The sequence below is a fragment of the Trachemys scripta genome, chromosome 6 (genome assembly GCF_013100865.1).
Source record: "Trachemys scripta elegans isolate TJP31775 chromosome 6, CAS_Tse_1.0, whole genome shotgun sequence".
NCBI lineage: Eukaryota > Metazoa > Chordata > Testudines > Emydidae > Trachemys > Trachemys scripta.
Genome location: NC_048303.1, coordinates 119,422,077 through 119,436,166, shown reverse-complemented (window position 1 = coordinate 119,436,166; position 14,090 = coordinate 119,422,077). Strand labels below are relative to the sequence as shown.

The 14,090-nt window shown below is 47.6% G+C and overlaps 1 protein-coding gene across 3 annotated transcripts in view; it reads right to left on the bottom strand.

Annotated features, from left to right (window-relative positions):
• Window positions 1-5,818: 5,818 nt before the first annotated feature.
• FBXO10 (F-box protein 10) overlaps window positions 5,819-14,090 on the bottom strand; it is a 63,412-nt gene continuing 55,140 nt past the window's right edge. For 2 of the 3 annotated variants that reach the window (XM_034773942.1, XM_034773943.1), the window contains exons 9-11: window positions 13,436-13,746; window positions 9,129-9,310; window positions 5,819-7,769 (exon numbers count right to left, since the gene is read on the bottom strand). In XM_034773942.1, coding sequence (XP_034629833.1) covers window positions 7,592-7,769; window positions 9,129-9,310; window positions 13,436-13,746 — 671 coding nt within the window. In that variant the 3' untranslated portion in view covers window positions 5,819-7,591. The remainder of the gene's footprint in view (window positions 7,770-9,128; window positions 9,311-13,435; window positions 13,747-14,090) is intronic. The other variant, XM_034773944.1, reaches the window with a different exon arrangement.

The window sequence follows — 14,090 nt, the reverse complement described above, 5'->3', positions numbered from 1 at the left end:
TCCTAACCTGCACGTGCCGCTGGCTTTCTGAACTTCAGCAATTTCCCACCGTTGCTAAATGTGATGAGAGGGAATCAGTGGAAGTTCAGCATTTTTCTAGTTACGTATAGAGCTGATGTCATTCTTCTACGCCAAAGCACCCAGCAAAAACGTTACAGCTTTTCTCCATCCTATTCTCCCACTGTCAAATTTTCAGCTTTGCTGAGAATAGACAATAGAGGACACCTGACAAAAAGAGAATGGAGCATGTACATGGCAAGATGTCCTGCTGGCCCGTTGGTTATCATCATACCTACCCTAGTCACCCAACCAGACCGGTGTAGTGCTGTTTGCTCTGCTGAAATCCTTTAAGCATAATCGTAGAACCCAGGCCGTCACTCAGTCCTCACTGGAAGTGGAGGCTCCAGCTATGCTGTTGAAATGTGGAGGGAGGAGAGGAAGAGGGAAGCTGAGCCGGGAGCAAATCAAAACAAAAGTTATACATACTAATTTCTTCACATGGCCCTGCTGTACCTCCTGGTACCCAGCCTGTGCCCTGTTTCCATCCCATAAGCTAAAATCACAATGTAACTCAGCCCAGGGCAGGAGAAGCTGACGTATTGACTCCTGGCCATCTGCAGGAACAAGGCACCATGTCCCCCTGGAGCCTGTTTAATTGCTGGCACACGGTATTCTAAAGTAAGAAGAATTGGATTAGTCTTTTTCTGGACGCTTAGCCTGTGCTGTTAGTGTTCCAGGCATACAGCAGAATGCAGATGGATGAATAGCTGGTTTGTAGTTACTAACCCTATTTTTAGGAACAGATTTCCTGCAGGGAGGTGAGGGGAAAGCTAGAACCACAACGCAATCCTCAGCTAGAATAGAAGATGCAGGAGCACAGAAAAAAAAACTGTTTCCAGGGTTTTCTGCCCCCATGTGCTTATTCAGGTGGCCACAGCCAGGCTCCCAAATCCATATGCAGGTACCTACATGAATGACCCGATTTAGCAAACAGCATGTTCGGAATCATTAAGAAAGGGATGGATAATAAGACAGAAAATACACCTCTACCCCGATATAACACAACCCGATGTAAGATGCATTTGGATATAACGCGGTAAAGCAGTGCGCCGGGGGGGGAGGCTGCACACTCCGGCGGCTCAAAGCAAGTTTGATATAACGTGGTTTCACCTAACACAGTAAGATTTTTTGGCTCCCAAGGATGGCGTTATATCGGGGTAGAGGTGTAGCGTATTGCCTCCATATAAATCCATGGTACACGCACATCTTGACTATTGCATACAGGTGTGGATATTGGAATTGGAAAGGGTTTAGAAAAGGGCAACAAAAATTATTAGGGGTATAGAACGGCTTCTGTAGGAGGAGAGATTAATAAAAATGGAACTTTTCAGCTTGGAAAAGAGACAACTAAGGGAGGATCCGATAGAGGTCAGTAGAGATAGTAAATAAGGATTAAATACTCTTTGTAACACAAGAACCAGGGGGTCACCAAAGAACTTAATAGGCAGCAGGTTTAAAACAAACAAGGAAGTAATTTTTTCACACAACGCACAGTCAACCTGTGAAACTCCTTGCCAGAGGATGTTGTGAAGGCCAAGACCAGTGGTGGGCAACCTGAGGGGTGCATGTAGCCCATCAGCGAACTATGGTCACTGGGAGCTGCTGGGGGTGGGGGGGGAAAGGCTGCAGACTGTAAACATCAGCAAAATGTCTCGCGCCTGCAATCGGATTACGCTGATGGGCCGTATGCGGGACACAGGTTGCCCACCACTGGCCAAGACCATAACAGGGTTCAAAAAAGAACTAGATAAGTCCATGGAGGATAGGTCCATGAATGGCTATTAGCCAGGATGGGCAGGGATGGAGTCCCTAGCCTCTGTTTGCCAGAAGTTGGGGTTGGGCGACAGGGGATGGATCACTTGATGATTCCATGTTCTGTTCATTCCCTCTGGGGCACCTGGCATTGGCCACTGTTGGAAGACAGGATACTGGGCTAGATGGACCTTTGGTCTGACCCAGTAGGGCTGTTCTTATGTTCAGAAGCGCAGAGCCCCCAGCAGCTCCTATTCAGTTCAATGGGGAACTCATTAAGGACCTGATTCAAAGCCTATTGGAGTCAAAGGAAAGACTCCCATTGGTTTCCATGGATTGAGGACCCAGGCCTTAGGCATAACATGGACTTAGGCACCTCAGTAATTATGGGGGGGGGGGCACTTATTTTGGAAAATCTTAGCCCGTTCTATTCAGCAAGGATGGGGGATCCTGGTCATCTCCAAGGAGGAAAGCCAGCGTAAGCTGGAAGAAGCAGGAAGTGTTTAACAGCTAGAGTCCATTCCTATTATTTTCTGTTGTGCATTCACTTCAGGGAGTGACTCGGGCCTCTGAGGCTCCCACAGAAACTCTCTCAGGATCCGCTGTAGCCTTTTGCGCACTCTGGTAAGTGCCGTGAGCAGTCAGTCAGTCATTAAAAGTGATAGAAAACGTACCCAACTTTCTGGGCAGAGGCTGCTAATTAATGCCACAGAGATTACAGACGGGCTGATCAAGGCCAAGGTTTTGATTGAAGGACTGTAAATGCTACTGTGGAAAATCTAATTGGGAAAATTTGGAAGGGTTTTAGTCTAAAGATGGTGTGGTTAATTAGCCGCCCTTAACTACTCTACCTGGGGCGTGTTGTGATAATGAGACAGCGACACGTAAGAACAAAACAGCAGGAGTTATTTGGAGCCCAGCACAAAATAACTGAAGTATCTCCCCCCTGGACTGTGTCAGCTTAGCCAAGTCAAGGGACATTCTACGCGTGTGACTCTCAATGCAGCCTCTTAGGAGCAAAAGTTGGCTGAAGAGCTGGGGGGGGACCCTGGGCTGGATCGTAGCCCCGTCAAAGCAGCTGGGAACTGGAAGGATTTCGGTTTCCTGTTCATTATTGGTGTTGGCAGGGCAGCGGGGCCGAGGAGCACCAGTCCGGGAGATCGGGGGAGGGCAGCATATCACAGAGCTATTACAGAGAATGGGCTTGGTGCCCACTTGTACTATGGCCCTGTTATGCTGTTCTGGTGCCAGCAGGGGGTCAGAAACAGGGCCCTGAACAGACCCTGCCCAGGGGCCTTTCCGCCAGCGTAAAGCTGGCTGTACACCAGCCCTACTCCCTGCTGCTGGCACCGAGAGTGAGCCAGGGCTGGGAAGGGGTCAGAGGGTCAGCGTTCACAGCTGCCTAGGGGCCACGGGAAGCAGTGGGTAAGTTAGCGCAGCCCTGAAACTACTCTAAATGACACCAAGGGCCAGACAGGGCCCTGCACAGCCCTGGACTATGGGGCCACAAAGGTGGGTCTTAAAGCACGTTTGTCCCTCTCTCCCTGCCCCTAGTGCAAGAGAATTGGGGTCAAGGCATGTATCTGTGTGTCCTGCTGGAATACGTACTATAGCACTTCTGTGCAACATGATGCCTACCGACAGAGCAAACATGCCAAAATTTCACCTTGCAAAAGCACTCTGGCGGGTTGGGGGGTTGGTTTCTAGTGTGGGATTATCAGGAGCTACATCTTCAGAAGACCAAGCTTCACCACTGGTCTAATAATCTGGTCTCCCAAATGTGGCCGCTGCCATCTCCTGCCCATTACAGAGTCTGTTCACGTCCAGGCAAAAATAAATGTGTTCAGTTCGGCTGCTCAACGCTGACCCGTGTTTTGTTCCACCGGCTGACAGCCCCTTATGCAATCTGTCATTACTACGTTTCCCTGGTTATTTAGAACGTGGAAGTTATCTGTAAATTACAACCTGCCAGACCCACTTCTCAGCCTGCCCAAAGCAGCTGTTCTTTGCAAAATGCATTTCTCCACCAATTACCAACGTTGCTATCGGAAATGTATTGCTGGATTTATACTGAATAAGGGTCTGAAAGCCCGCCTGGCTCCAGCATCTAGTGCCCTAACACTCCAGCAGTTTGTGCTGATTTAATTAAGCTCTTGACCTGCTTGGCACTGTGATTGACAGCAGCCTTTTTTCAGGTCCTTCTGACAACAGGTGTGCTTCACTCCTGAATGGCCCTGTTCACAGTGGGCTAGCACCACTAACAGAGTTACACCTTGCCACCTGCCCAGGTACCCTATACAACTCCCCACCCCCATTATCCCAGTAGTTAAGGCCTCAACTTGCATGTGAGGCCTTAACCAACTGAGATGGCCTGCTCTGGCCTAGGTCAGTGCCCTAATCACTGAGCTCTCCACCTATTCATTAGGCCAGAATGTAAGTGTTTACACAACGCTGCCCCACCAAAAAAACATCCCCTAGCCCAGTGGTCATGGCCCTCAGCTATGAGATGGGAGAGCCAAGGACAAGGCGTTTCTCCTCATTACTGGGTTAGTGGGGAAACAGAGGCAGCATTGCCCCTTCCCGCCCCCTTCTCAGTTTTTCTTGAAAAACAGCTGACCTGGCTGCAGGGAGGGTTCATGGCTGGGAATCCTGAACTGAAGGGGGCCCTCCCTCTGGCCCTTGGAGGGGCTGGGCTTAGGCCACACCCCTCTCCTCACTATTCCTGGATTCTGTGGATCTCATTCTCAAGTGCCTGGCTCTCCTCAGACCTTGTACAGGGCACCTGGAAGCCTCATTCGGGGTGTGGATTCCACCAGGCAGCAGGGCATCTAGACATAACCTGTTGCAACGCTGAGTCAGAGCTGGGATCTTAAGGCTCCTAAACACCTTTGAAAATCTGGCCCCATGATCTTGCGATGCCTGACTCTCACAAGCACTGATCTGACTGGCTGATCGCTCCGGGGTGCTAATCCCATTGACACCAGTTGAGGATCTGGCCCCACGTGTGAATGAAGTCTGAGGATTAAATAGGGTGTTAAAAATCAGAAAAGTTTTCAGAAGAGTCTTACTAAGTTACTACAGCTCAGAAAATCCCCTCGGAGCCTGATCTGTGTGAAATGAACTTTGCCACGCAGGTGCAGGCTGACGGGACCCTGCATGCAAGCACCTATCTGAGGAAGTTAAGTATTAAATGATTCTGGTCAATCGTTTCTCTACTTTCATATTATTGTTTAAAAGCAGCTCATGTGGCTCTCTTGAGTGCACGCACCTCTGGTTGTGGCATGTGGATGGGTATGGAGAACCTCTGTAGTCAGTAACACTGGTTATATTTGCCAAAGTGACTAATGATTTCAGGTCACTGTTTTTGGGTGCTCAACCGGAGATGCCTTCATGGGGTGTGATTTTCAAAGGACAAATGCTCAGCACTTTCTGAAAATCAGGTCCCTTTTAAGGCAGCTCAGGTGAGGCGCCCAAAATCACAAGGCATGTTTAAACATTTGGGCCCTTATCCGCTTATGTCTGGAAAATTGAAGGACATAAATCCACACCGTGTAGAGGTCAAGCATCGGTCTCTTGGAAGGGGAGGATGCCATCTCTTATACTGACATGTGCCAACTTTTCATAAACTCAAGGTTGGATCTGTGGGAAGAACGTCTCTCTACAGAAGAAACTAACACAATAGGAAGAGGGATCTTTTGTTCAATCTACAACTCTGAATAAGACACAATTATTTAGTTCTTAGCTCCAACACCTGGCAATTTGCTGACTAGTCTTATTTTAGCAAAACAAGATTATCTGTTTACCCCAGCTTTCTCTTAGCTGATCACTGTTTGCTAGGCCTCTGGTCTCTTGACCAAACTCTGGACTTTGGGTCTGGAAAAGCGCTGGCACAATCCATATACCAGGTTGTTATATAAAATGCACATGGAGTTTAACCCTTCAGAAATGCCAGTGACAACCTGTAAATTCTAGTGTTTGCCAAATAAAACAGTTTTAAAAAAAACCCTTAAAATATAGCACTTTATTGTTGTCATATACAGTTTTTAATTACAAAAGTTTTCACATAAAACAATTGTTTTTCTTAAAAAAAAAAAAAAAAAAAAAACATAAGAGGCCAGATCCTCAGCTGGTGTAAACCAGCATCGCTCCTTTCACTTTAATGGAGTCAATGGTTCTTCAGTGGAGTCATGTCAATTTATACCAGCAAGGGGTCTGGACCAGGATGTGTGTCACAGACAGTGTGAAGTGGATAGAGAAGATTCAGCCTAGAACTTTCCTGAAAAGAAGAGAAAGATCAGGGTCCCCAGCTGGTATAAATCCACTGAAGTCAACGAGATTAACTGCGGCTCTGTCCCAAAGTGAGAAAGGCTGAAACGTGAAAGAGCAACACCCTCCTTTGGCCTGTAATTCCAACATTCTGCAGAAGGCAGAAAAAGCTTCAGCTTCCTTTATTGCCAAACTGTACCAGCCCTAGATAGGTGCCTTGCTGGGCCTGGAGTCACAATGCTATACCTCAAAAGCACAGATGGGACAACTGTACATCAGGCAGGCGGGTCCCGTTTGCACACGGGATCAGGGGCAAAGAAGAGCCCTTTGCATATTTCTTACTCACCTCCAAGATTCAGCAGCCGAAAATGTTTTGGAGTTGTCCCGATTTCTCATGCTATAGTCACTAAGTGGTGTAGCACATTGTGACTTTCACACTTGCCTGCACAGCTGAACTCCCAGTACCCAGTTCATCCTTGCAAAAGCACTGCGGGGTCTGTCTACAGCAGGACACTGATCCACTGCTTGAAAAGTTTCACTCCTGCCACTTAAAGAAGTCTTGAATGTTTGTCTCTCACCCTGGTCACAGCATTGGGTCAGGAAGCCCAATCGCGGGTGACCGCTGTCAGGGAAGGATGAATTTGTGAGGGGAGATGAACTCCTAGCATTTAAAAGTTGCAGTGTGAAACCTGACTTTACTATTTGGTCCTCATTGTTCAAGACCATTTTAGCTCCAGTGCAGACTGGGCCTCAACGCATCGTCTCCAACACTAGGACTCAGAGGAGGTCTGGACATTTGAGCATCACAAGTGCAGCAGCAAATCTTACACTGCAAGCCAGAATTGCTACGAGCAATTATTTCCTGGAGATAAACCAGATTACACAGGACATATGATCAGCTTCTAAAATCCTGCACTCTTTACATACTTTTCCCTGTACAGGTGGCTGCCAACAAGCCACTACGGAGTACTTTTTGCCCTCTTTAAGTCATCATGACATTCTGCCTGCTTGTGACTGAACTTTGAGTGGTGTTTTTGTTGCTGTTTAGTTTTTTGCCCTGCCAGTCTATGGCTTCATGCAACTGCAATGCTCCTTTCATTTTGCTACTGCAACAGGCAAAGACTGCGCCTTTCCTCTGAGCTGAAACAGTTCCAGTTCCTGGCAGGAAAGTAAAATTCATTCCCAGTTCCTTTTCTAGGCCACTAACTGGCTAGACACTGGCATTATTGTGGTCTGTCCAAGGCGACGGATTTACTTGGCAATTGCTATAAGATTGGTCAAATGGCTCAAATAAGAAACCAAAAGCAGATGGCAATGGGCTCCTGCCACTGTTGATTTAGTGTGTAACATGTTTCGGGAGTGGCAAGATCCCAAAGTGGTAAAAGAAGGGGGGGTTAAAACAAAGAGCCTGCATTGAAAGCTTCTTGCAACGAATGGGCACAGGAGACCCTTCCCAGCTTGGTCTCTGCAGTGGCACCAGCCTAAGAGAAAGGTGAAGGAACTCACACGGGAGTCAAAGAATAGTGCAGAAGATGCTCCCGTTGTTGTGACAGCCTCCGTCCATCCGTGCAGCTATCCTGGTCGACATGGTGGTAACTTTCTGACTGTTCGTTGCAGTGGAGGTTCCTCGGGTGGAGCCTTCGATGTGAGGTCGTGCTGGAGGGTTCTCCAGGGTCCATGCAACGTCAGACCTGCAGAAACAGAAACAACACCCCACAAGCAGCCATTAGCAATTGGGGAGGGGGAGGAGCTTCATTCTCAGCCAATGGAATGACACCAATGGAATGACTTGAGAGCTGATTGATGGTTTTGGAATTGGGAAACTTCAAAGAAAATCATTGTCGGAATTTTGCACTGAAATGCAAAAGAAAACATGGGAAAGTAAATTGATTACATTTATGAAAATCTCCCCTCCCTTCTCTCTCTCTCTCACACACACATTTTGTTCCAACTCACAAGCAGGACAATGTGTGTGAAATTTTGGCATTTCAATGAAATGTCAAATTTTGATGAGAAAAAAGGGGGGCGGGGATGGGGGTGGGGGAATCCAAACACATTTGTGTGATTTTGTTCCCTGTTTTTCAACCACCTTCTCCATGTGAGCGCAGTGCAGGTCTTGGGGATGTGGCGGGTCAGGGAAAGAGAGCGGCGGAGGGAAAGTGTATGTCTGGAATCTGTATAAAGAAACCCTGGCTAAACTGGTTCCGTGGAAGAACAGGTTTGTTTGGGGATAAAATAAAAGCTGTTGGGGGTTCAGTAGTCACGGCTGATTTAGGTCTCGAGAGGAATGCACTAAGGGTGCAGGCCTGGAACTGTATACATACACCCCAACCCACACAAGAATCGCCTGCCTTCCCGTCCACCAAAGAGTGGTGCTGATTTTCGTCTGACTGAGAACAATGGAAAGCAACAGCCCCAGGCTCTGAGTGCACTGCCGGTGATTTTACAGGAACAAATTCAGAAGCACAATCCACTCAGATCAGCTCTTCTAATAGGCAGCAGCTCAGCGTGGAAAACTAGTCTGTCTATAGGTGTTTCACGGGCCACCCGCCACCGGGGGAACGGGGGTGTGCACTCCGGTACATCAGCCTGTTCCTCTCTCCTCCAACCTCCCTTCGAAGGCCAGGTGAAATCAATGGGCCCTGTGCAGAGAAAAGGAGGCCACCCCCACATATGAGAACAAGCCTGCTAGGCGAGAGCCAATGGAAGAGCGTTCGGGGAGCCGGCATTAGAAAAGGTGCATCAAGCCTCTTGCTTCTCCCCAGTGGGGAGCCTGGTTTTCCCAGGGTCAGGAGTAAGATGCTTCCAGCCTCTGTCTCCAGAAGCCCAGACTCCGTTGCACAGGTCCTCACAGAGCTTGGCCCTGCAGGAGCCGGTGCCTGGAGTAGTTGAGCAAACCTGCCCCAAATGAAGAAGAAGGTGAGGAAAGCAGAGCACGCTCGTGGCCTGAAGCCCCCAGCTTGTGTCCTCTCCTAGGGGTCACTGCCCACATTTTGAGAAGGGCTATTCTAGGCCAAGGGACTCGTTAAAGAGCAGTGCGAGGGGCTTACTTGCTCTTGAAGGTGAGGAGTTTGTTGTTCTGCACAATACAATCTTCTGCATTCGACACCTGCTGCAAAATGGTCTTCTTGGACCTCCCTTGAAAAATCAGGTTTTCCTGCACCAGGCCTTTGGTTTGGTCAAGCATAACAATCCCATAATCCCAGAAGGACTGGATCCTGTTCTTGGTTACCTGGGGGGGGAAATATCCCAACATGGCACAACCAGAACCTGGCAAGAATATTGGGCCACGTGGCCTTTCCCATGATCTAATCAAATGAAGTGCTGCAGTTGTACATGGTACTCTAGTATATTTATTTACCTGTCATCAATACAAACAAAGCCCCAAAGATCTTGAAGTCTAGGGCCCTGATTCAGCAATCTATCCCTATTCAGCAAAGCACATACTCAACGGTAACCACATACCGAAGTGCTTTGCTGACTAGACACAGATTTAAGAATGGACTTAAATACACTGAGGAACTGGGGGATAAATGTCCAGCTAGGACCAGTACAGTTAAGCAAAGGAGCAAGGTTTAGGCCAGACTGGACCAGACCGAGATGGGCTGGGGAGGTTACAGAGTTCCAGGATGGTTTCTCATGTGGTCACAGAACTTTGAAGGAGTCATGTTCAGAAGGCTGTTAATTCTATTTTATTAAGGTGTCCTTGTAATCCAGAAGGCTCACACCTGGGGACGGAGTTCTGGGTGAGGGTGTGTTTAAATATGGTGTTGGCTGAAGTTCAGCGCTGTGCCCAGTGGGGCTAGGCAGCTGGACCGCGGGCTACAGGTCTCAGAAAGAAGTGTGTCGTGGGACCCTAAGATTGGGCAGTGACCACCCTCCATTTAGGCTCCAGATGCTTAAAACACCCAGAGATCCAGCAACCGAGAGGCTTGGTTGTTCCAATGGTTAATTACTCTCGCTGTTAAACATTTAAGCCTTATTTCCAGTCTGAATTTGTCTAGCTGCTACTTTCAGCCATTGGATCATGTGAGATTTTTTCTCTGCTAGAAATTTACCACGGATCGTGGTGGAGTCTCCATCAGTGACAATTTATAAATCAAGAGTGTATGTGTTTCTAAAAGATCCGCTGTGGGAATTATTGTGGGGAAGTTTCCTGGCCTGTGTTATGCAGGTGGTCAGACTAGATGATCCCTTCTGGCCCTGGAATCTCTGAGTGAGAATTAGGATCCCCTCACCGCTGAACGTCTCCCATGGGCAGCAGTCCCAATCGCTATCGTCCTTGTTATCCTGGGCAGAGCCACCAGGGACAGTGCAAACTGTTTACTTCTTCTCACGAGACTCTTGGAACAGAGAACAGATCCTTGCTAGAGTCTGCATGAGAAACAACAACAGCAACTAGCATAGCCCGGGCTTCAATCAGTGTCCCCTGGGGGCCCGTGACAATTTGAATTCTCCCTCAATCCCTCAGGGGTACTTGCACCCGGGGAGCAGTGTGATTAGGGTTTCCATAGGTCTAGTTTAGCGTTAGGCCCAGATGACAACAGTTCCCTGATCAGAATGTTTTTCAGAAGGAGTTTGTGGTTCATGAACAGAACGGAGGAGAGAGCACCCATCTGTATAGCGTAACCTCGGAGCTCTCTGCGTGTTCATTCTCGGGGCCTTTTCAGTGAAGATTATTGCAACAGACTACTATTGCACCTTACTGTGGCTTCACCCCACCGAAGACTAGAACAGAGGTGACTTTTATCCTTAGGGTAACACTGGCAACTCACGAGGAGTGGGATTGCTGCATCTAGTTTGCAAACATCGGCGCAAACTGCAGCAACTCCTGCTTTTAATGCAGTGGTGCAGCCTGCAGGTTCTGGAGGTCTCAAGGTGCAATGCTCCCTTTTGCTCCAAGTAGCTTGGTTGTTCAGGCGGACATGGAGCAATGCATACTGGGATCTGTAGTCCCCATTAGCCACACCAATACACTAAACATGAAAGCAACTGTTGACCATCTTGCAGAACTCCTTGGGCTGCATTTGGCTTTTGGGCGGGATTTTGGCTACCGTTGGGTTAGATACAACAATGGCAGTGGAGCAACTAACTCAATAAAGCAGGTGGGTAGGAGAAAGACAAGCAAAGTGAGACCACTGTAGTCAAGGGGACTACCGCAGTCTCTGGCTGTCTCCGTTGCTCTCTTTTTGGCAAATAGGTTCCACATGGAAGACACACTTGTCTATCCACATACAAGGAATAATCACAGAGCTACCTACGCTGGGAAAAGTCAGATCAACAGTGTATGAAAAGTCAAATAAAAATCAACATTGGAGTGACAAATGTGCTATTAATCAGAAGTGTGGCCTAGTGGATAGATGAACATGATTAATAGGGGAAGAAACAACTTGTTTTTTATAAAGGGAAATCATGCCTCACCAATCTATTAACATTTTTAAGTGGGTCAACAAACTTCTGTACAAGGGTGATCCAGGGGATATAGTGTACTTGGACTTTCAGAAAGCCTTTGGCAAGGTCCCTCACCAAAGGCTCTTAAGCAAAGTAAAAAGTCCTGGGATCAGAGGGAAGATCCTCTCATGGATCAGTAACTGGTTAAAAGATAGGAAACAAAGGGGTAGGAATAAATGGTCAGTTTACAGAATGGAGAGAGGTAAATAGTGGGGTCCCCCAAGCATCTGTATTGGGTCCAGTCCTATTCAACATATTCATAAATGATCTGGAAAAGGGAGTGAACAATGAGGTGGCAAAATTTGCAGATGATACAAAACTACGCAAGATAGTTAAGTCCAAAGCAGACTGCGACAAGTTACAAAGGGATCTCACAAAACTGGGTGACTGGGCAACAAAATGGCAGATGAAATTCAATGTTGATAAGTAATGCACATTGGAAAGTATAATCCCAACTATACATCTAAAATGATGGGGTCTAAATTAGCTGTTAACACTCAAGGAAGAGATCTTGGAGTCACTGTGGATAGTTCTCTGAAAACATCCACTCAATGTGCAGCGGCAGTCAAAAACACGAACAGAATGTTGGGAATCAATAAGAAAGACAGAAAATATCATAATGTCACTATATAAATCCATGGTACGCCCACACTTTGAATACTGTGTGCAATTCTGGTCACCCCATCTCCAAAAAAGATATATTAGAATAGGAAAAGGTACAGAAAAGGGCAACAAAAATGATTAGGGGTATGGAACAGCTTCCATAGGAGGAGAGATTTAAGAGAGACTGGGACTGTTCCGCTCTGAAATGACTAAGGGGGGATATGATCAAGGTCTATAAAATCATGACTGGTGTGGAGAAAGTGAATAAGGAAGTGTTATTTGCCCCTTCACATAACACAAGAACCAGGGGTCACGCAATGAAATTAATAAGCAGCAGGTTTAAAACAAACAAAAGGAAGTTCTTCACACAACGCACAGTCAATCTGTGGAACTCATTGCCAGAGAACGTTGTGAAGGCCAAGACTGTAACAGGGTTCAGAAAAGGATTAGAGAAGTTCACGGAGGACAGGTCCATCAATTGCTATTAGCCAAGATGGTCATGGTTGCAGTTCCGTGCTCTGGGTGTGTCTAGCCTCTGACTGCCAGAAACTGGGACTGGATGACAGGGGATGGATCACTCAAAATTGCCCTGATCTGTACATTTCCTCTGAAGCACCTGGCACTGGCCACTGTCGGAAGACAGGATACTGGGCGAGATGGACCAGAGGTCTGATCCAGTATGGTTCTTTTTATGAGCACTGCACAGAGACTTTGGAGAGCTGGACTCTATTCTGGGTGACTTCTGGCAAGTCACTGCCCACTCTGTGCCTCAGTTTCCCCCTTTGTAAAATGAGGATAATGATCCTCACCTCCTTTTTAAAGAGCTTTGCAACCTGCTGAGGAGAAGAGTTAAGTACTATTACTATCATTACAGATGTATTCCGTGAATGGAAATTCTCTCGTTCACTATCAAATGACTAGCAGCTTTCACTACAAATCCAAAGAGAAGCTAAGACCTCCAGACTTTGACCGTTTTTCTGGGATGGACACCAGCACTGAACCCAGGTCTGGTTTCCTCCTAATGCACCAGTCCATCCAGCCTAATGAATTCAGGAGAGACAAATTCAGGCTGGAAATACGGGGCACACATTTAAACAGTGAGAGTAATTAACAATGGTACCAATTTACCAAGGGTGGTGGTGAATTCTCCATCATGGGCTATTTTTAAATGACGATTGGATAGTTTTCCTTTAAGATGTGCTCTAGGATAGAGCAAACAGGACTGTGTTACATGGGAGGTCCGAGTAGATGCTCACAGTGGTCCCTTCTGGTCTCGGAATCTAAGATTGGTTTGAACACCCACCTTCATGTCCGCAGTCTGTAACAACTGGAGGCCACATCCCCGGTTGCCTACGATGTCGTTCTCAACGATGACCCCGTCGCCCTTGGAGGTGATGCCGTGGCTGCTGTTGTCATAAATGCCATTGCCACGTAGCTCCACTCTGGCCTCGCTTTCGATCAGCACCCCTCCGAGGCTGTTGCAGGAGATGCTGTTGTTGGCGATTCGTGTGAGCTGGCTGCTCTGAAACACAGCAACCCCGCTGTCGTGGTTGGCATGGATGGCGTTGGCTATGATGTTAAGTGCTTCACTGCTCTTGACGTACAAGCCTGCGGCTGCAAAACGGGGAAAGAAGTCCGTGAACTCATTTGAGTGAATGAAACAGGGCAGGCAAGACAACTGGGTCCGCCGGGCAGCCAGAGAAACAAGTCTTCCACCCACCTGGGATTGGGAAACTCTGAATGTGCTTAACCGTTCAACACCCTGAGTTCTGGACAGGAATAAACCCCAAAATGCTAAGAAAAACTCAGGCTAACCGGCACTCGGGTTGGTGCTATGGTTCGGTGAGCCTCCACTCGGAGGCTGTCTTTGGACAAAGCGGACGTTTGTAATACAGCCCCAAGGCCAGGCTAGTTCACAAGCTACAGACATTTTGCACGGCTCTCATGATAAACTCCAG